General features: G+C 42.7%; 1 protein-coding gene across 3 annotated transcripts in view; it reads right to left on the bottom strand.

Moving 5' to 3' along the window:
• Positions 1 to 7,688: 7,688 nt before the first annotated feature.
• Positions 7,689 to 22,918, bottom strand: part of LOC123078491 (uncharacterized) — a 28,135-nt gene continuing 12,905 nt past the window's right edge. For 2 of the 3 annotated variants that reach the window (XM_044501020.1, XM_044501021.1), the window contains 17 exons: positions 22,618 to 22,908; positions 22,339 to 22,536; positions 21,710 to 22,189; positions 18,699 to 18,860; positions 18,293 to 18,622; positions 18,126 to 18,208; positions 17,424 to 17,528; positions 16,735 to 16,966; positions 16,073 to 16,417; positions 15,880 to 15,981; positions 12,062 to 12,205; positions 11,763 to 11,851; positions 11,301 to 11,383; positions 10,663 to 10,778; positions 9,924 to 10,009; positions 8,424 to 8,523; positions 7,689 to 7,796 (listed from right to left, as the gene is read on the bottom strand). In XM_044501020.1, the coding sequence (XP_044356955.1) occupies positions 7,731 to 7,796; positions 8,424 to 8,523; positions 9,924 to 10,009; positions 10,663 to 10,778; positions 11,301 to 11,383; positions 11,763 to 11,851; positions 12,062 to 12,205; positions 15,880 to 15,981; positions 16,073 to 16,417; positions 16,735 to 16,966; positions 17,424 to 17,528; positions 18,126 to 18,208; positions 18,293 to 18,622; positions 18,699 to 18,860; positions 21,710 to 22,189; positions 22,339 to 22,536; positions 22,618 to 22,908 (3,012 nt within the window). In that variant the 3' untranslated portion in view covers positions 7,689 to 7,730. Of the gene's footprint in view, positions 7,797 to 8,423; positions 8,524 to 9,923; positions 10,010 to 10,662; positions 10,779 to 11,300; positions 11,384 to 11,762; positions 11,852 to 12,061; positions 12,206 to 15,879; positions 15,982 to 16,072; positions 16,418 to 16,734; positions 16,967 to 17,423; positions 17,529 to 18,125; positions 18,209 to 18,292; positions 18,623 to 18,698; positions 18,861 to 21,709; positions 22,190 to 22,338; positions 22,537 to 22,617; positions 22,909 to 22,918 lie in introns of those variants that run through there. The other variant, XR_006437492.1, reaches the window with a different exon arrangement.

The raw sequence follows: 22,918 nt of genomic DNA, 5'->3' as shown, positions 1-22,918 counted from the left end.
TTGCGATAGAGTACCCAGAGTGCGAAGCGTGCTACTACGAGTCTCTAGGTTTCACGGATCATCAGCAAGGCAAGTAACACTTTGATCATACCTCTTTACCGCCCAGTTTTATTGCATTAGATCAATCCTCAAACAATTGCATGATTAGGATCTGATTAATATGTGGGTTTTGGGAAGTAGATGAGGTAGTACCTATTGCCCTGTTTATTATCAAACCTTTGGGAGTTACTTCTGCGTTGCTTATATTGTTATGCTATGCTCGTAGACGTGGATTGGGTTTGAGTGAATTTTCCATGACAGATGTGAGATTGTTAATTTAAGGTTCAACTTAAGGTGGCTATTTTAATTTACATCTAGGTGGATTGAGGCACCTGGAGAATCCAGTGTTGCCTGTATTTTTGGATATGCCGGAGTACCCGTGTGATCATCCTATGGACCGCCACCCAGGTTCAAAGGGATCATGAGATTATTCATGCTAGAAACTTCCGTGTGCAGCCACAAGCTATTATGGGCTCTAGCATAGTTGAGTAGGTTACATGACCTCTTGAAGAGGTGGGCTAGCACATGCAGGGGAAAGTAGGTGTAACTGTCCACCCGGAGTAAAGAGTAGTGTTTTTGAAAGACTGTGTCTCGGTCATCCGTTTCTCAAACACCTTGTAGTGCGAGAAATCAAGCGGAGGCGATCGAGTCTTGTGGGGAAAAGTGTGCAAACCTCTGCAGAGTGTACAATCTAATCATGGTTAGCCGTGTCCCCGGTTATGGACATCTTGAGTATCTAGTTTCTTGGATTATCATGTGAATCTCATCATCATGTTACTTAATTTAATTTGATTGGGTTAATCACGTTCTTAATTGGGATTGAGTTGGAGGTACCTTCTCAATGTTTAACAACCACCATGATAGTTAAATAAAATTTATTCCTTTGTGGTAGGGAAAAATTGGCTTTTCGCAAAAACTGTAACCATAGAGCTTTCCACCAGCCAAATATGCATGTAGTGATAGCATTATTCTGTTCATTACTCTCTATGTGTTACTTTGCCAGCATATTCCATGTGCTGACCCGTTTTCGGGCTGCAACGTATCATGTTGCAGACTTTTCAGACGACGAGTAAGGAGCCTTAGGTCGTGGTCTTATACTCAGTGATGCCGCTGGAGTTGATGGACTCACTTTATCTTCCAAGGCTTCCGTTGTTATCGTATTTAGATGGCCTTAAGCCATATTTATTGTATTAAGTTCTCTCTTGAGACTATTCGATGTAATAAGTGTGTGATTGCTACTCTGTTATAAATCCTTCAAGTACTGTGCGTGTCAGCATTACCGATCCAGGGATGACACTGATGCACGGAGACTAGACTGTTTGAGGTCTAGTCGCTACAGTGTCAGTGGCAAGTTGGTATAACACCGGGTGGGATTGCCATAGCGGCGATTGTCCGTACCAAAGATCAAGCCAAAACCTCGTGGCCATGCTGTTATTCACGTTGAATTGTGCCCCTACAGAGAAGGCCGGCCTCACCGCTTGAATCCCGTTCCAAAACGAGGAGCCGGATAGTTTAGCCTTGAACAAGTTCCTGTCCGGGAAATATTTTGCCCGTAGGATGTCCGCCTAGAGTCCCGACTCATTTTGGGCAAGGCGACACCAGGTGAGAAGGGCCACATTCATTAGCTTGGAGTTAGTAATCCCCAAGCCTCCGGATTTCTTTGGTCTATAGACCGCTGCCCATTTCACCAAGTGGTATTTGCGTTTATTGTCAGTTCCTTCCCAAAAGAACCGGGAGCGAGGGGTGTCAAACTTAGCATGGACACCATCCACAAGGAGAAACATTCCCATTGTAAAAAGGGGAAGAGAAGATAGGCTCGAGTTGGTGAGGATCAATCTAGCCGCCGAGGACATGAACCTGCCTCTCCAAGGGCTCACCCTATTGGCCACTTTACCATATAAAGGTTCCCATTCAACAATGGAAAGTTTCTTATGAGAGATTGGGAGGCCAAGGTATTTGATCGGGAAGCCCCCAAGCTTGCAGTTTAGAAGGTTGGCCACCCGCACACTATCATGATCGGTCATCCCTATTGTGATCACTTCGCTCTTTAGGAAGTTAATCTTTAGCCCCGACAAGATTTCAAAGGCAAGAAGCAGCAGCTTAATCGTGGCAATACTATGTTCGTATGGCTCAAAGAGCATCATCGTATCGTCCACGTATTGCAGATGAGTAACCCCACCTGGGATGAGGTGGGGTACCAGGCCTTTGATATGCCCTGCCGCCCTTGCCTTGTTGAGCATGGCTGCCAAGGCATCCGCAACGAAGTTAAAAATGAGCGGGGAGCTAGGGTCTCCTTCGCGAAGGACCCTCTTGTTGCGGAAAGATTTGCCCATCGTGCCATTGATGGTGACCGCCGTATGACCACTGCTGACTAAGTGCGTGATACGGTGGACAAAGCTCGCCTCGAAACCCTTTCTAAGGAGAACCTCCTGAATGAACTCCCAGTTCACTCGGTCGTAGGCTTTCTCAAAATCCAACTTGAGTAGGACGCCCTTCCCTTTGGTGCGTTTTAGCTCATGGATAATTTCGAGTAGTGCGATTGGCCTCCTCTAGTTCTTCTAGTTCTAGTTCTAGTTGGTTCTAGTTGACTAATTAGAGCTAGACTAATCCTCTAATACTCATAATGAGAAGCCAAGTGTGGTTTTGATCTCCTCCCTCTGATTCTCCGGCAATGATTAGCTCTGGATGGCGAAGCGCTGCTGGATCATGAAGGTTGCACGCTTGCAACCAAGTAGAGAGGCCATGCTTACGGTCTTTAGTCTGAGGGACTGTTTGTAGGCGGTTCGTGGGATCGTTCATCAATGGTTTGAGGGACTCCAAGTATGATCTACACCAACACGTTCTTATTTCGCTGCAACTCAGTGACGGTAACGATCGTGATCCCAACTCGTTATGCATCTTCATATTGCTCTTGGGTGTGTGTAGGCACGAATTTTTTTTGTTTTCTACTACTTTTCCCAACACTCTCCCCTCTGCAGCCTTGTGAGGCTTGTGAGGTTGCTTTGCTTGCACACACGCATGACATTTAGTGCCTTTGAATAGGGTCATCTAAGTTAGCCGAGTCATAAAACCAATGCCAAACGCCAGATTCATTAACGTTTGAATGTTTCACGACTTTATTATGAAAATTAGCTAGGGAAAGGCAGAACAAACCTCTGCATTCATACCCATTTCCAACAAAAAGTCCACATTTCAACATGACTACTTTATTATACTCGAATACTAACTTAAAGCCTTCTTTACATAGAAGGGAGCAACTAATGAGATTATTTTTTATAGCGGGGGCACGTTGCACATTCTTCAGTTGCATGGTCTTTCCCAAAGTAAAACTTCAGATCTACCATGGCAACACCATGAACGGAAGCACTCGCTCCATTCATCGTCGATACAGAGCAGCATCATGTGACCTGATAAGAAGAGAACAACTAAATATCAGAACACACATGAATATTTGCACATGTATAAATCCACCAATCATTAGACTAACAAATTGAAAACATAGTAAATAAATTAGCGTACCCATATGCCCCATTATCATTGTTGCTCATGGTCACGTTAACAGACTGGAATTCTTTCCTGGCTTCTTGAACTTCCACGGGCACATGGAGGCCCAGTGGCCATCGTCATTGTAAGTGAAGCAACCATTTTTTGTGTGCTTTTTGTTGTTGTTGTTCTTACCCTTCTTCTTCAAGTTGGTATTCTGCTGGACCAAGTTCTTTCCCTTAAACTGGTGGAAGTTCTTCTGCACCACATTGGCACCTGGAGGCCTGTGGTGCCCCTTAACGTGTGAGTCATTTGCTCTTGAATTCTCTTCAACACTACGGCCCGAAGGGGGCGGCCTCGAGCAGCGGCGGGGACCACGTGCCATAGCGCTACGGCCCGAAGGGGTGATGCAGCGGCGTTTCACGAGTCCATGCAGCCGCGGAGATAACCACAGGGCAGCGGTGCTGCGGCCCGATGGAGTGACGCAACGGCAGCCCGTTGCTCGATCTATGGAGGGGCACGCTGTACTCGGGATAGTCTTTACTGGACCTGCGGAGGCGCACGCAACCGACGGGCCAGATCGGTCGCATGGTATAGATGAGGCGGATCGCGGCGGCGGGCGAGTGATCAATCTGATGGCGCGCGAGGGCGGGGACGCCGCTCGTTGAAGGCGGGGTGGCGGCGGAGTCCGAGATGAAGCCGGCGACGCTGGATGGCGGGAACGGCGTGCGAACGAGCGTAGCACTCGGTGCCCGAGTTGCCAACTAGCGTCGGCGCCCGGACAGCGAGGCCCGAGCGACCAACACAACAGCGACGCCCGAGCTCGAGGCAGCCGGCGAGCCCGAAGCAGCCGGCAACCAGTCCGACGCAGCCGGCGACGGGGCCGGCGAGGCAGACAACAGGATGGCCACACAGACGCGGCAGAGGCGGGTGGTGTTGGAGAGGTCCCGGTCGGAGCAGGGCGGCGACGGCTGGGCCGACGCGCGGACGGCGGCTGGTCGTGACGGGCCGCCTCGGCGTGCGTGGCTGCCAGGTCGGGAGAGAGGCCGGCCGATCGCTCCGGTGTCGAAGTAGAGGCGCATGGGGTCGACGGTGGCGGCGGGTGACGCAAACCGATCTTAGATCGAAAACCCATAAAGAAAACGCCGATCAAGATGAACCGTGAGAGAGAGAGAGAAAAATCCGGAGCAAGGGCTCGGGAAAAGACTCTCTAGGGCAGCCGGTCAACACGACCAACGAACGAACTCTAGGTACGGGCAGCGCGGTCCCCGGCGGCAGTCATGGAGGCCGACCGCCCCGGCGGCGGCGCGCATGGCGAAAGCGGCCGGCGGTGGCTAGGGTTGGATCGGTTAGGCTGATACCATATTAGAAGGGATAGAAAGATGGAATCGATGTATTATTAAGCTTTGGAGACGGGTATATATTGAGTACAAGACTTAAAGGGTAAGAAACCCAGATAAGGTAGGAGACGAATTATAAATTCTAAACTATCAAAACATTTAACCAAAGATCTTTCTCTTAAAAGAAAGATGTTGGATACGGTGTCGTGGAAATTCTAGTCGAAGAACTGCTCCACGGTCGCGTCCCCCATTTCTATTTTAGATGACTTTCGATGTAATTTGGATTATATTAGGTGAGAGTAGAGAGAGGATACACAAAGTTTGGAGCCTGGCTCTTCCCCCGCCATTCATCCCGTCCTAGGCAAGGCCGGTTGCAGACAAACAGGAAGCGGCGAAACACGATGTTCGGTACCACGTCAAACCACACTATGTTGCTCTGTTTTCATGCGGCCGGCCGTCGGTGCGATGCGGCCGCGCGGGCACGGTAAAGAAAAACCGCTTTTCTGCTGCGGTGCTCGTTCTAGAAGGCCTTATTTGAAGGCCTTAGTGATGCTAGAACCGGCTCTTGTTTTCCGTGTTTAGTCTTTTGAGACGAATAGACGCAAAGCAGCTTTGCCTTTGCCTTGGCGTTGCGCCGTGGTGATGAGTGCGGTCGCATGGCAGCGAGTGAGTGGCGCACCCACTCTAGCGGCAGGCAAATGGCACACCCAACGAAACCGCGCTTTTGGCCGTCGCTTGGCACACGCATCAGGTCTCTCCGTCGCTTCCAGAATTCCGTCGGCTCCTTTTGGGGCACGCACCCGCGTCGCACCCCAAATGGAACGCACGCTTGCTTCTTTCCAGCCCAGGCCAGGCCCATGTTCCGCAGGCCACAAATACAAGCCGCTGCATGTACAACCATGCTGCAGATGACCTGTGTAAGAGGCATCTCGGGTGCCTTTTTTTCTACTACCTATGTACGAAAATACAATAAATTTTGGCACTTTAATTTAAGCTGAAAAAACGTCTACGTTTTTGGCGGAGGGATTAAATTTTTAGAGAGAGAATCAAGGTATAATCTATTTGAGTACTCCTAGATTTTGCATTTTGATAAACCCGCTTTGAGAATTCATAGAATAATCAGAGGGAAACGAACTAGTTGGGGGTTATACCCCTCGTTGGATGTCCCAACAGACAGTTTTTTGAGCGCAGGACGCTCTGATGGTATCCTGGCGACTAGGGGGTCTCTCACCACGTCGATGGTGGGTCGGAATATAAATATATGCCTAAACAATTGTTAGAGTCAAATATGCAATCATATATGATGAACACAAAGCAAGTGACCAAAGTAAACCGCACATGGGAGTAGGGTTAGTGATAACTGAAGACGTCGATGTATCCCAATGTACAAGCTAATCACCATTTGGAGGGACGGGTGTTTTTGAGTATCCTGGCGACTAGGGGTCTCTCACCACGTCGATGGTGTGTCGGAATATAAATATATGCCTAAACAATTGCTAGAGTCAAATATGCAAACATATATGATGAACACAAAGCAAGTGACCAAAGTAAACCGCACATGGGAGTAGGGTTAGTGATAACTGAAGACGTCGATGTATCCCAATGTACAAGCTGATCACCATTTGGAGGGACGGGTGTTATCACAAAGGCACACTAATAACATGAAAGGTCGCCTTATTCTCCTTCGGATATCACAACGAATGCAGTTCCCAGTGGTATACCCCGAGGCAGCCTCTAAACCTTCACAAACTCTTTTAGGGTAAATCACAAGGATTCGTAAGACCGAGAACATATCTGGTGCACCGGAGGTTCTTGTGCTACCGGTGCACCAGACTCGCTTAGCACATTTTCAAATGTCCCAAAAAATCAGAAAAAAAATATAGCACATTCACATAATATTAATGTACGTTGTCATAAATATTCAAATCAAAATTTGGAACATAGCTTAAGATACAAAAATATTGAATAGTACATAACACAGGTTGGGCTTTAGATTTGGCCCATTATTACATTGATGCCACATTTGTCATTTTTATATTTCGAGGAATGCTTTAAATTTTAGTTTGAATTTTTGTGACAACATAGACTGGTGTTTTTTTAATACACCAATTTTCTCTTGGATTTTTTTGAACATGTTTAGACGTCCGGTGCACCGGTAGCACAAGAAGCGCTGGTGCACCAGATACGTCCTCTCGTAAGACCTCCTGCCGCGTCTCGAACCTCCAAGAGACTGTTGTTAGAGATGCTCTTACTAACTTTCACAAGATACAAGGAACGCGAGTGGCTCCAACCAGAAACAAAACCATCGACAGTACCACCAAACATAATAATACTCCAATTGCACAGGGGAAGCACTAGCTGAAAGACTGACCTTTTTCTTCTCATGAGCTAAAAATCAAGAGTTCAAAGCTGCTACTTGAAAAGTGCATCTGCATCTACAACTATTTTGCTATACAAATGTGCATCTCAAAAAAAGAAACCACAAGATCAGGAATCAAGATCAGCCAAACTTCTCATAGAAACATTGACTAAAGTAGCGACTAGCCTTTCTGAGTTTTGCATACCTCATGGTGGAATATCCATCACTGGTGATGGAGGCAATGGAACTGCAAAATTTACACCACACATCACGCATGCATGTGCTCCCATGTGCAAATGCATCAGCAGCCACTCACCCAAAAACATGTACACCGGGCATGCACATACGGCACACCCGGGGGGGGGGGTGTTTCTTGTTCTGAACTTGATCTCTGCATTAACTCGCTTGGCCCAGAGAAGATTGGCCCAGAGAAGAATTCTGCTCATTGGTGCAAACCCCCTTTTTTCTGTACTAATTTAAATTCTCCCTCGGCAGTCAGAACATTACAGTTACATGTACTGGGCCAGCCATTGCTTGCACATATCAAGAACCGGCAATGCATTTGCATGTAATGCCTGTGAAAGGAGAATATGGAAGTCAGAAAAGAGAACAAAACAAATTGCAGATAAGGGGGGCACAGGGCACCGGTTTCACTTCCCTTGATTCATTTATGCATCAGTTATATGTGAGAGATGTCTTCAAAATCAGTCCCTCAAATTTGAGGTAACACCTGTTAAGTGTCATAACTTTCCAAGTATACTATTCGACTTGAAGACAGGTCCAAATCAATACTTCTAAACAGCGGCCAACCGATAGGCCTCACTTGTCAATGACTCTGAGATTTAACAAATCGATGCACTTTTGGAAGTGACTAATGGTACCATTATTAATGTTAATGGACCAAATAACTACATAAGTACTGCCTCCGTTCCAAAATAAGTGTTGTGGTTTTAGTTCAAATTTGATGTACTTACTTTGGAACGGAGGGAGTAACCCTGAAAAGTTCAGCGACCAAAACAGATCTGACCCAAACATAAAGGAACCAAATCGGTACATTTTCGTTTATTTACTAGAACTAATTTTGGTGCGCATTAGTTGGCCCCTTGTTGTAATGGATGCAGGTAAAAAACAAAACACAAAATTCATTTGATCATTAAGTGCCATTGTGCCAACCATATGTAGATCTGTGGAAGATGGCTGACCTGATGGGCAACATATTGAACATCAGCTACACTTCCACTTCGTGAGGCTATCTGGAATGCACTTTTCAGACGGCCGCAAACAACACAAGCAAGTACTTTCCTGCAGAAATTAGGAAAATTTCAGAAAGGTGAGAAAGAGGGTGCGGCAAAATGACTCCCTGAAGCATGTGCTCCTGGGACAAACAGTAAATTCTCGCCAAATACTTAGAAGTTCACGCATGTACATGTTAAAGTTTCTATCTGATGGTGGTTTTCATGGGGAAAAAGAGCAACATTTTTGCCAATGAGCAAATTATCTTAATTCAGTGCTCTAATAAAGCAAATTTTCAAGCACTAAACTTCATTTTTAATACATGACACAAAGCTGATCTTTTTCCATGAAAATGTATGGGCACATGTAAATTTTTCCAAACTTTTTGACGTTTGCTAAATCTATTTTTCACCCAGGAAGGCGTGCTCTCAGGTGCGTGCCTTCAAATTATCTGGAAACAACTTCCAAGTACAAAGTTAACAAACACATAATGCATAATCATGTGCTTCCATGTCTGAGGTAACACTTAAAGGTGCCCACTGTGCTGCTTGGTGGCAGTGTCTAACAATTCTGGGAATGCAGGTTCAGTGTACAAACTAGCTACAATGACTTTTAGGGCTCATTTGGTTGCCTCGCTTCCCCCCGGGATCCCAGCGTTTTACCAGGGCCCGAAACCCACGTGGAGACGCTCGCCAGGGAAAATGAGCGCGTCATTTGGACGAGCCGTTCGACGGGGTGGGCTGCCCCAACCCCCGCTCTTTCCCCGGGAAGAGGTCCCACGCCTGGACACTCCGGAAAAATTCTCCCGTCTTTTCCCTTTTGCGATCTGAACTCCGCTGCTTCGCTCTGAATCCCTCGCTCGTTGCCTTCCGCCCCTCTCGTCTCCACTCCCCTGTACCACCAAATGAGCATAGGAGATCTACCTCGCGGAAGAAAGGGAATCACAAGTGCTATTGAAATTCCCCTGGTGGGATTTAGTAACCTGGGTGTTCTCCCCCTCATCACCAAACAAAGCCTTAGGGATGACTATAGTGGAATAGGTATAATGTTAAGGCATGATATAAAAGTGATCGCACCTATGAACTTCGATCGCTCCTTTTTTGTTTGCATATAAACATATCACTTCTGTAACTATAGAAGTTTCAGTTTGCTGACATGATCCTAAGTTTACAGTGCAAGAAATCCAAACTAAAGAATGTTGTTTGAACTTCCCTTATAGTATCAATTAACTGCCCTACTTGAGGAGCAAATTACATGATAATGCCCAAGAAAGCAAGAAAAGGTAACCAATCACTGATAAGCAATGCATTCACAGTTTAACACTTAAATATAATTAAAAAAACACAACGTCACAGGTACCATAAAGAAATTTATAGCACTTTAGCAAGAAAGGCTGAAGTAAAGAGTTATCTTCCACATGAAATGCAGTGGCACAATTGAGTAGTTCTTTTGCTATGAATAAGCGATACCTGTGATTGCTGATTAGCATATCAATAAGTCGATCTGGCCTTTCTTTATGCTTGTTAGCATAAACATTTATAGCAGCACCCAGAACCTATTAAAAAAAGTAAACAAAAAGATCAGAAGAGCGTTTCACCAAGATCATTCACATACAGTAATCAACCAAACAAGGATCTTGTGTTGAAGCTTCAAATTATCGGGCTTTGCTCCTGGAGGAAGTCGCCTCTAGGGGCATTGTGTTGTGTGTTATTTGTGGCCTTCCTTGAGCTATTGTACGTCGGGTGTGTCCTTCTTGGGGCTTGTAACGACTCTTCTATGCAATGAAAAGCAAAGCTTTTGTGTTTTCTCAAAAAAAAAAAGATACAGCATATCCATTTTTCTACTGCAAAAGAAAATATGGAGCATCATCTACACATTTTGTACTGTGATACTTGAATTTCCTGAATGCCCGATGAAACATGCAGGAACATAGAAATATAACTGGATATACAATGACATTTATAGAGTACTAGCAATAACTCGGATATGTGACTCTTTGGAAGTTGTGAACTCCAGACACAAATAATGTCATATGACATCGTGCATATCTACATAGGCTACACATTAGTTCCGCATCTGATGAGGTAACTAACAACAAAGCAGAACTCAAACTTCCAAAAGATCCTCCCATGAACAATACAATCTTTCTGAGATTGATAACCTATAAGCAAAGCTGAAGGCTGCACACAAAAAAACAGTACACATCACCTGATCCCATTCATCATCTTCTATGGTTCCCCTTATGTTTTTCAAGAACTCCGTTAACTGGCCACCTTTTTTCCTCTCTGCGAGGGATGCTGCTACACCGGCATAAACATCCACAACTGAAAAGAATTGGTCTGTCAGTAACTCTGAGTATATAGATGCCTACTTCCAAACATTGTTCCCAAATAAGCATCAATTTTTAACATTAATTCTGCAAAATTAAGAGTATAAACTAGATGATACCCCGTGTGTTGCGGTGGGAATTTGTTGCAATATATTTCATTAAGATTTGGTTGTATCAAACATTTGGATTAATAATATATGAAAAAACTAAAGATGCATATTATATATTGTATTGGGTTATTGTATAGTTGAAAAATATTTATTGAATATAGGTAGTATAACATAATGGAATTTTTTTCCCATGCATATTGGGTGGGCCTTTGAAGAGGTGATATGTGCGCATGGCTTATGTGTGCATGTTGAAATAAAAATAATTAGTGGGGATCAACTAATAATGAAAAATAGTTCTCATGCAGGTTGTGGTGGGCCTTTGATGAGGTGGCATGTGTTGCATGTTGAGATAATAGAGATAGTGGGGACGAGCTATTTAGGTATATAGGATGTGGAATATAAGTAACCTGGAAGATCAAACTCATGAAGCATTCTAAAAGCTAAATCGAAATGCTTTTCAGCCAGAGTTTCAACAACCATGCACCTTCGCCTGCAGATAATATGAGCTTATGTTAAACAAATAAGCACACCAGGCAATAAAAGATGGACTAGTCAAGTACTGGTGCATAAGGAAAAGCGAAGATCGGTAATAAATTTAAGAGTTATCCCTGCAAGTGTCAGCAAAACTTTGATCTGAATACAACAAGATAGTTATTTATAGTAGATAATTCTTCATTGGCACTTAAAACAGCTCAATAAAGGAAATTTAAAGCTAAATCATGATGCGAAAATGTGAACTGGACATGACCATGCAATAATAGGAATCGTCCAGGAGGGGTGTATCTTTCAGATAACATGTGTAGGAGTGTACCCTCCTTCAAGAGCAGTTAAAAATATTTAACCTTAAAAAGCAAAGCAGTAGCACAAACCTCAGAGTTTCAGGATCAGTTGGATTTCCAAACAGGGAGGTCTTCCACTGAGGCCCATCTACACTGTTGAGGACCTTCACAACATCCATCTATGTTTTCAACATATGCAACTCGATTAGCATACCTAAGTCTAAAACTGGGCATCAAATGAGTGCAGAGCTAGAAAAACTACATGCACGTCGGTTTATAATGATAGTTGGGTCCCAGAGAAACAGTCTCAAACATGCACAAAAAAAAATTATAGAAGGGAAATAAGCCATGTTCGCCCAGTAATTTATCTTCCTTGACAATTTCCTCACCTGATAGGAAACTCTGGTAGAAAATTTCATTATCATCTCTCTAGTTAGTTTTTCCGATGCACTCTTATTGCGAGCAGTCCGTGATACCAATTTTGTAGCCTCAATTGTTCTATCTCGTACAGATAAAGCTTCCTCAAAATGTGTCTGCACTCATAAGAAGCCGAGTATAAGAAACACACCAAACCATTATTGATTAATTATTATGAAGCCACTGTTCAAAATTACAATGTAAGTATGCATAGTCAGGTCCAAAATAACCCAAAAACTCATTCTATTTTTGTAAGTATTTTTTAATAATTAGATTTGCTTGTAGTCAAATGTAACACTGTCAGCACTAAAGATGAGGCAAATCAAACTGCATGTATGTCATGGGAGTATTTCATCGAAAGTTAGTTGATGCAAGTTGTGCAAAGATATCCAGGAACAATTTCAACATCTATTTTTCTAGAGAGCATGGGATTTTTTTACAGTGTTTTCTACTATTTAGATTCCTTATGGAGCAGTGCAGACCACATTTAGTCTCCCTGAGATTTACTCTATGAAAAGTAGTTTTGCATAATGTTACTAAATCAGTGCATTAGAAAGCAGCTTTGCTGTCAAATGACTGCAACAGTACAGGGTTCCACTATTCACCTGTAAGTTTACATTTCTATGTGCGGCCTAAGAATATTGCACAAAAAGAAAAACTGCATGTTGTACAAAATCTAGAACTGACTGCTAACGTTTCTAGACCCTCATATGACTAAAGCTGCTGGCTCGGATTGTTACGACAAGATACATAACCCTAGGTCCACGAAGTGCTTCTTCAAGGTGGCACACTGGAGGTTGAACTATGCATTAAATTAAAGAGTCTAATTTGAGCATAACACTTAAGTACCAAGTTTTTGTGTTATAGAAAAGAGTCACAAGTAGTATAACTGGATGGTGTCATACTAGTTGACACTTACACCCCATTATTCAAAACCACTTTATGAGTTTCCGTATAATGCTACACAAATTAGTGGATGCAAGCCATGCTATATCATCTGCAGTGTGCCCCTGCAAAGGTTAACAAAAAAATAAGGCCTCTTGTGACCTGTACGAAAAAGACAAATTCGTAGCTATATAATCAGCCCTAAAATTTTATCTACTTTTTACTAGGTCGCAAATGGTAAAACTATTTGATGCTCTTTTTGTAAGTGCAAGTGCTTTAGCATGACCTGTATCCATGATTTCTTTTTCAGATTTTGCGAGAACTGGCAACTAGTTGCCAAATTTACTTCTCTGTGTAACTGAGTTACTTTTACAGGAATGCTGATTCACAGGGATCCTGTTCAGCTAAGTGGGCTGGATATTATACATGCCCAGAGTCCTAATACGAACAAGAAAAACAAGCCAAACCGGTCAACTCAATTTGATTGTCTTTGGTACTGTATGGAGAAATGTGTATTTTTATGATTCCATTCTTTTTGGTAAAAAGGAGGAAAAAATTAGTAACAGACAAACTAGCCAGAAAAAAATAACCACTCGAGAGACTCCTGATCAGACCTAGTCCACGGAGCCGGATCCCCTGACGTACGGCCACCTGACGTTGGGCCACTGACGCATGGGTCCAGGTCCACACGTCAGTGTGTGCGCCGTACGTCAGAGGAGCCGCGTCCCTAGCCCACTACCAAACTGGCGTAGTGCCTCCAAACCAGCTTCTCCACATGCTACACCAACAGCCTAGTTCTCTAACCACAGCATTAGCAGCCAAGGTCTGTTCCTTCTGCTGTCCCCTCTGTGACACCGCCTCCGCTTCTCTAGAAGCTCTGCGCCAGACGCCTCCCCTCGACATCCCCGTCACGCCCCGGCTTCCGCATCCCTAGAAGCTCTGCGCCAGGTGGCTCCTCTCGATATCCCCGTCATGCCCCCGCAGGCTCCCCTCGCCTTCCAGCCACCTGCACGTGCTGCTCCTTCCTTTGCTGTCTCCAGTGCACATGCTTCTGCTAGCAGGACATCCCCTTCCCACGCGATCGCCGTCAATTCCATACGCTCCGCCTCGCTTCACAGACGATATCCGTATGAGGCTTATCACAATGCTGCACGTGTCCTATGTCAGGTGTTTAATGGAATGATGTGCATGATGTGGTCCTATGAAATCTTTGCTGCTCGCTTTGTACTACTTTCAAGTTAGCTGCTTAGCTGGTTCTGTCGACAGTTGGTTAGTTGTTTGTCTGCGGTTGCCTAGCTGGTTGCTGTTCTGTTGTAGGCTCCATCTACCCTCTAATTTGGCCAGAAAACCCCACTTTGCCATCGATTTGCTATTCGTCGGCCGTAGGTGTCAAGAAGCAAAGGCATAGAGAAAGATTGGCTGGAGACAGTGGTACACTCCACTTATCATGGGCCTCGTGGCTTGCTATTGCCAAAGACGGCCCACACGAGTATATGAGTGTTTGAGTTGTATCTATGTTACCCGTGTAGTATCCCCCTACTGTATAAGGTGATTTCTGCATACTTACCACATGGTATCAGAGCCTTAAAACAATGTAGTGCCAATGACCCCCTTTCGTCTTTCCAGGCGAAGGGAGCTGGACCCCAAACAGCTCAATGGGGATATTGCACGGCTAACATATATCAACAACACTGAGTTTGGAGAGGTAAAAGCCGTGTTGTGCCCTAGTTTGGTAAATAGGGATATTGCACTGTTAACATATCTAGACACGTTTTAGTGTTAGATACATCTCTATCTAGACAAATCTAAGACAAGTAATTCGGGATGGAGGGAGTACAACTCTAACAATGAGGACCGGAACCATAGATCAAAATTTTCGTTGTCAACTGCCCCTGATAGCTAATGGTGAACATTTTAAAAAAAATCTACTGGTCAAGCACTGGCAATACATTTCGTAGTGTCTATTCCCAGTTTGCAATAGCACGCGACCCACCAATAAACTTGTCGTGAATATTTTTTGGTTAAAATATCAAGGATGTCTGACAATGCAATGGTAGGTAAAAGCAGAACAAGATAAAAGTTTTTCAATCCGTAATAAAAAATGCCAGAATAAAGGGAAAAAATCACATTGAATATGTGTGCAGAAGTACATAATGTTAGCAGAATCATTTTGAAGTGGCAACAATTACAAAAAAAATATTGGAGGTACTTCATGTTATAGCATACAAATTCGTCCAAAAATATGACCAGCTGTAAGCTACAAACAGAACAAGAGTTAAGTGAACAATATTGTAGTTAGTGTGTTTAATTTTTATTTTATTTGTGCGGGCCAAATATGATCATAGTTTTGGTTGAAATTTTATAGGTTCATGGGTTATAGCAAGTGGCAGACCTACAATTCTTTCAGAATTTTATAAAATTTTACTTCTCGCCTCAATTTAGCTTAGTGAATTGAGCCCATCCTTTATTTTCATCCTGGATTCGCCACTGGTGCAGTCGATAATTGATGATTCGTGGTGCTCAAGAAGCCTATTTCTTCGAGAAACCATGATTCAGTGGTTTGTGACTGTTCTCGAGAATTATTTCCTAGTTATCTCACTTGGTTCAGTTGGCACAGCGCTAGGCTGGTTGCTGTGTACCATGTATGTGCTAGCAGCGTTCTATGTTTAATTCATGACTTCATGTAAATATGTACTCATGTTGAGTGACCTTTTCTAGAGTAGAGACTAGAAGTTGTTGCAATATTAAATTTGGTAAATATGGCAGTTACAGAAACCGTAAGGGAACACTATGATATTTACCGAGACTGAACTATATTGTCAAAGTGTCATATGTAACGGAGCTGCATAGAGACCAACTAATGAATTATATGTTTGTAACACATTGATAATGAAAATCATAATACCTTGGCATGTCCCAAATGCTTCAGAGATTCCTCTTGGGACATTGAATTCATGAATAACTGAATACAGCAAAGGCCAGAAGCCACATGGTCACCTTTTAGAACCTGATACACCATGTTTCAATGTAAAAATTAATTAGCGCGAAAGCAGTGGACTCCAAAGGAAGTGACGCAAAGGAAAAATTGATGATAGTACCAGAAAGTTGTAAAGATAATTATAGTGCCGATGCATTTCACAGTAGTTACAAATGCGGGTGAGAACAGTGTTCATGTACTGAATCACAGTTGTGTCATGATATGTCGGGGATTGAGTTATTGCCAATATTGTATCCTCCAATACAGACATAGCACCATATCCAAGACATAGATCACACAGGTCATCAATTGTCCCATAATCAGTTGTTAAAGGATCACTCCGAGGAACTGAAGACAAAGATGTTTCCCCTTCTGCGGTTGGTTCACTGGATGGAAAGAATAGAGAGCATGCTTCTGCATAATGGCCATGCCTGAACATGAAAGCAAGCATTTGTGGGCGAGCATACTGCAAGTATCCGAAAGAAACCATTAATCACAAATTCAAAAGGACTTGGGCAAACCATACAATCCTGAAATAAATTCAGAAGGACTTGGGCAAACCAAAACCTGAAACAGGGTTCAAGTGTGTGGCTTTAATTGCCACTGTAAGAAATGGTCATCACAGTGATGAGCAGGATGCCAGGAACAAAATTTAGGTGTTTCGGTTATTACAGGTACGCAGAGTCTAGAAAGTGTAAAGAAAACTCTAGGGTAAACCTTGTATGCCAAAGTTTGAGCTAATAAAGAAAAAAAGGAACACCTTTGAAGGAGGACAAATCTTACTTCCTGCAAGTAATGAATACACTCTGCATATCGGACGCTATCAAGATTGCTGCGAGGACCATCTTCAAGGTATGAGTTAGCAGACGAAAATTGGCTATCTAGAGAATCTCTGGATTGCCTGGACCTCTCAGATCGTGGGAATGTGGATGGCATATATAGAACATTAAGATAAGAATCAGCAGAAAGGGAATCATCGAAGATGGTTGCTGCACTTTTTGCTACATGTTCATACCTGCAATGCCAGTTTGATAGCAGTTACTTAAAAAGAGGAAAACCACATATCTCTTGATTGAAATTAATAATGCCAGGGAACTGGTAAATAAGTTTTCAGTTCAGGGGCACTACTACCAACCAGTTCTTAACCTCAAGCACTAATACCAGAACTAGAGAAAGAAACAAGTCTAGCAAAAAAGGTTAACTGCTGAGTTAATAAATACTCCCTCCGTCCCAAAATTCTTGTCTTAGATTTGTCTAGATGCGGATGTACCTAATACTAAAACGTGACTTGATACATCCGTATTTAGACAAATCTAAGACAAGAATTTTGGGACGGAGGGCGTACGAAATATACATCATAAATATGATGATTCATTGACCGGAATAACTTAGGCAATTTTACTTTGCTCCGTGCAAAGAACATTTTGTTAGAAGTCTCAAAAGATGAAACACAATTGATGTTAATCCCTTACATAGAGCGGACAGAAGAAACATCAACAGGAGGACCCCCTTCAATTGTGTTAATGATATCAAGGACAACAGGAGGCGCATCACCTTTGAACTGTTGAAGAGCTTGCCTGGAAAAGAAATGCAATAAAAATGAAGATTTGTACAACAGAAAGTATCACCATGGTTAACAAGTTCAAGGATGGAATCATTGACCAAGCTAAGATAAAGCAACGACTCAGAGTGCCCAAGGTCAGCTATTGCAACCTCATATCTGACAGTCCGGATGTAAGCAATACCAAATTCCTACAAAATTTTCCAATGCTCCATCTGTAGGCAACAATTTTAGCCTGCTTATCGCTGTGACAAATTGACGACAATCAACCTATTTCACCATATTTCTAACGAATAATGATAAAAGGATGATTGCAGAAAATAAATGTGCAATTTTATGCAAGAAATTTTACTTTAACCATTAGTTTTCAAATATCCTTAGACAGCTATACTAAGAGAGCATACCACTCCATCTGCAACCCTATACACATTTAGTAACCAGTGCGAGGTCACTACACGATAAGGAACTTGGAAGAACTAAATGATAAGGCAGTGTTTTTTTTTCTGTTTGTTTCCTTGATTTCTTTTGTATTTGTAACTAAATTTTCCATTTCTTCTGCAGGCAGGCACTTATAAGAGAAAGTGAGAAACAACAAAGAAGACTTTTCTCTTACTTAAATTTCACACGGGCTTGAGCGTAGTGTTCCATTCGAACTAGAGCATGGCCCCAAGCAACCCACACTGGAAAAGCATCAATCTGAAATTGACTGCGTCAATAAATTACCTTATCACTGTCATGAAAAAATATAAAGTATAGACAGAAACAAGTTGTAACATTCACCTTGCACTTCTTAGAAGTATATACAGCCATGCTGTATCGCTCATCACTGACCAGCCTGTCACGTAGACTAGTTGAAGACTCTTTGCCAGCAATATCATCAAGTGATGCAATAATACCTGATCCCAGCAGGCTTTGAAGAAGCTCAGCACGCCCTAGCCACATATCTGCTTGAGCAAGGAGATCAGACAGCTCATCTTGATGTTGGACCCCAGTGCTTGAACTGCCAGCGTCCACAGAAACATCATCAGCATCTCTACTTCTTTCAGAGCCACTTGACAAATCACTACTCCCGGTGAGCTTTTTTAGTAGATTTTTTGAATAAGAGATTGCCTGATGAAATGTCATTGATGTTAATCTACCAAGTTATGATACTCAAAAGTACCATGCTGCTAGTTCTTTTTCATACCTGCACATAAGTTTCCGTTGCATGATAAGCCCGGGCTACATTGTCCATAGATGCATTGAGAGGCAACTGTAGGGAGCTTAGCACAACCTTCATCTGAGTAACACACAGTTCAAGTGCACCTTTTCCGGCTACTGACTCATCAGTGCACAGTGAAAGCAATGCCTAGAATTTGGTTCACAAAGAATTACACAAATAGATGACAGAAAATTGACACTATCACTTACGTACACTTCAGAAGTTGCTTCATATTGACACTTCATTCTTTTTTCAATAATACTAGTAAGATGCCCGTGCTGCGCTACGGAACCACGAGAAATGAGACACAACATAATTTAATCTAGCTATATATCAAATTAATTCACTTTAATAACTCTGATTATATATTGACCATGGCCCGAAGGCTTATTGGTGTAATCGTATTACATGAAAGGTGATATGTACCGTCTACAGACATGACAAACCTTGGTACTCTAGAGTCTGGAGATATTGGACTAAAAAAGGTCTGCTTGAGCTCATGGGCTTAAATGAGTTTTGTTATGAACAGGTCGACGAACGGAACATACAAGGGTTTTTTCAAAGCAATGTGGCAGCAGATGGACTCACATAAATACTGGAGAATAAATATAAGGCAGGTTTCTTTTCGAAACACGTGTTGTAGTATGAAAAAAGGATGCGTTTCTCATGTTCTAGAAGAGTCCTACTATTACTATATAAAAATGGATGAATTTCTCATGTTGAAGGAGAAGAGTCCTACAATATACAAGTTATATATTTTTTTAGCGGCGAAAATTTGGGCAACCCACTTGGTCAACATGTGACGATAGTCTGGTACAATTTTTTATTCACATCAAAAGTATCTTCCAATCGTAAACCTTTTACCGTAAGTTCTATGATGAGTGTTTTGAAAATTGTTCCTTGGAACATATACAGTTCTTTCTGTAAAAACTCGAGTGGTGTAGCATAAAAAAAAGATTTTTCATGTCTGCTTTGAAATCTGAATTGCCCAACCCAATTTCTAATCACATGTGTACTAACCGTTGGCAGGAAGCCCTAATTTCTCTGTTCATGGAGATAAAACCATACTGTCTAGAACACACCGAACGCAACAAAACGAGTTTTTTGAGCTCTCAAGCAACCAGGAAAGACCTATATATGTCTGTGCTGCATGCATTAGGTAGAGAACGTCCAAGAAATTCAAACATCATGCAAGGAAGAGTCACGTGCATACATATTCCACTGCAGCAATGAACTGCAATTGATTAAGCTATAATCTAATGGGTTCAGGAACCAATTAGGCGAATGGGTGTGATTAGACAAGGTATACTTTGTCAAGATGTAAAGGAAGCAGGGAAGAGAAAACTGAAGATGCGGTGCTGCACCTAGATTGCAGCAAACATAGAGAGGCATAGCTCAACCCTCATGAGGAAGGGAGCAGTTCTTGCGCGAGTGCGTCCAATGAGTGTGAGCAAGTAGATTAGCAAGGGGTACTGCCTCCACGCTATGCTCATGACGAGTGGGCGCGTTGGTCGGGCGTACTGCATACACCTCGGCATTGTTCCGATGACAGCGAGCAAGCGCTGGCAGTGGAGACTGAGCGTGACGGGAAGCCGATGACAAGAACGATACATAAATGAGGGGAATAATCGGCTGAACAAGATTAGAAAGTACTAATGGTGACAGTGCAGATGGATATAGATCGGGAAAGTATGTGGCAGAAGAAAGGAGATTGGGGAAGGCCATGCGGTGCAGGCATGTAGCAGCAGGACAGAGAGGATGAGTGAAGGGGGCGTTTCTTAATACAGTATTTTTTAGGGATAATTAATTTGGTGCCCTTAGTTGTGTCCCACTCGGCAGGTTTACCCCTAGTTTCCGAAAACACTTGTTCCTGCCCAAACCACTTTGCTCCTCTTATGCTTTTGCCCTTTGACCGTTTGACCATCACTTTGAAAACTTCATAAAAATTTCATACTAACTCAGAAAAATTCAAATAAGATATCAAATGTTCAGAAAAAGCATCACCTATATGTGCATGTCCTTTGCATTCATGAAAAAAGTGTTGGCCAGTCCCCATCTTAGTTTTAGCTCATATGATCTTAGCATGAATAGTAAAATCTAAAAAAATTCTAAAAATTCTAAAAATATTTGGTGGCAAACTTTGACCAATGTTTTCAGTGCTTGCGAAGTTTCATAAGGGAATGACATTCGTGGAAGTCGTGGCAAAAAAATGAAATTCTGGAGCATTGATTTTTGTTTTTTTGCCAGGACTTCCACGAATGTCATTCCCTTATGAAACTTGGCAAGCACTCAAAACATTGGTCAAAGTTTGCCACCAATTTTTTTTAGAATTTTTTTAGATTTTACTGTTCATGCTAAGATCATATGAGCTAAAACTGAGATGGGGACTGGCCAACACTTTTTTCATGAATGCAAATGACATGCACATATAGTTGATGCTTTTCTGAACATTTTGATATCTTATTTGGATTTTTCTGAGTTAGTATGAAATTTTTATGAAGTTTTCAAAGTGATGGTCAAACGGTCAAAGGGCAAAAGCATAAGAGGAGCAAAGTGGTTTGGGCAGGAACAAGTGTTTTCGGAAACTAGGGGTAAACCTGCCGAGTGTGACCCAACTAGGGGCATAAAATCAATTATCCCTATTTTTTAATCCACCTACCTGCCTGCTAGGTTCCTATGCGTGGTCCACTTGACAGAGCTGAGAGGAAGAGGTGGGACATAGGAGTGAACGGACGGCCACCAACTGTAAACTTTATAAGTAGGAAAGAAAATTAATCTAAAATCAAGTTCAATTTAGCAGTATTTCCAACTTAACTGCTAAAAAAATGGCACATCAGGAAATAATATTAGGTCAATAATTCAAAGCTACCAACTAGCTGCCCTTGATGCATAATACGGAAAAAGGAAGACTGCGGATAAGCCAGAATAATGCAGGATAAGAACTTATAAATCAGTAGCATTCGAAGAAAGATAAGCCTGATAAGCAAACAACACACCTTGAATAGTGCGATATCTGGAGAGGATTCATATCTATGACATGAACGAGTTGTGTTATCCCTATCAGGCTCTCCGGTAAGCACCCACTCCTCAGGAGCAGAAACAAAAGGAAGTCTATCTTGTCCTTCAGAAGGGTAAACAGGTGTCTGCTCCTCCTGTACACCAGGCATCGCTTCCCAAGAGGATCTATCACCTGAGCCTGAACTCTTTCTTTTCCGAGGGATATCTTTCGGGGGGGTTTTGGTGCCACCATCGCGGGGCACCCATGAGAATGCTTTACGTGCCTCTCTCTGAAAGTTGCCAAAACTCTGCACAAAATTTGTTTTAGCTGGTATGGCAGCCTTTTTTTCTTTTTCTCTTGCCGCAGAGATGGTTTGTCGCGGTTCCCTAAGAGTAGAATCGATATTGACAGAGATTGCTTTCTTAGCGTAAGCAATGATTAACTTGTCATCCCTCAGGGATGGAAATTCTTTCAAAACCTGAAGTCATAAAGAAGAAATCTTCTATCAGCACAGTAGGTTGACATGTTCCTAGTATAGCAGCAGCTCTAATGAGAGAATCATTTCTGTTGTCCCAAAAAGTTCAAGGATGAGAGTTGACATGCAAAAAATTAGTTGAAACGGAATACCAGAGACGCAGACTCGAGTTGCTTCATCATCAATAGTACTTCCAGAATCAACTGAGGATGTTCATGCAGAGAAGAGCAACGCTGTTGTGATGGCAATGGCAATAAGGAAAGAACACGAAGACCCAGCGCCCATGAATTAAGTCGAGCAATCTCAGCATCTGACAAATTCCCAACTGTACGTTTGAGAAAAAAATGCACCTGAAAAAATTAATCAGTATTATTTTAATCCTTGTCAGAAAATTTTAGGACAATTAACTCTTGTCAGATTTGGCAACATACAAGAAGCTGCTTTGAGCGCAAGTCAGGTAATAACTTCATGGCACCAATGGCAACAGGAAGAGCATCATTGGAATCTCGTAAGGTCGATAGAAATCGTGATGCCGCAGCTGGGCCTCCACCATTAAGTGGATCAGTGGTAAGAAGTTTGACAAGCTGGCGGCCTTGCAGTTCCCTCCGCAAATCGATTGACAGAGAGGCACTTTCGGCGACCTGTAAAGCAGCAGATACAGCTCCTTTGGCGGCAAGCCTAAGTGCTACCCCTTCTGGATCATCTTCACAATCAACTTCGACCTAGTAATTT

This window comes from Triticum aestivum, chromosome 3D, assembly GCF_018294505.1.
Source record: "Triticum aestivum cultivar Chinese Spring chromosome 3D, IWGSC CS RefSeq v2.1, whole genome shotgun sequence".
NCBI lineage: Eukaryota > Viridiplantae > Streptophyta > Magnoliopsida > Poales > Poaceae > Triticum > Triticum aestivum.
This window is presented reverse-complemented; position numbering and strand designations above follow the sequence as displayed.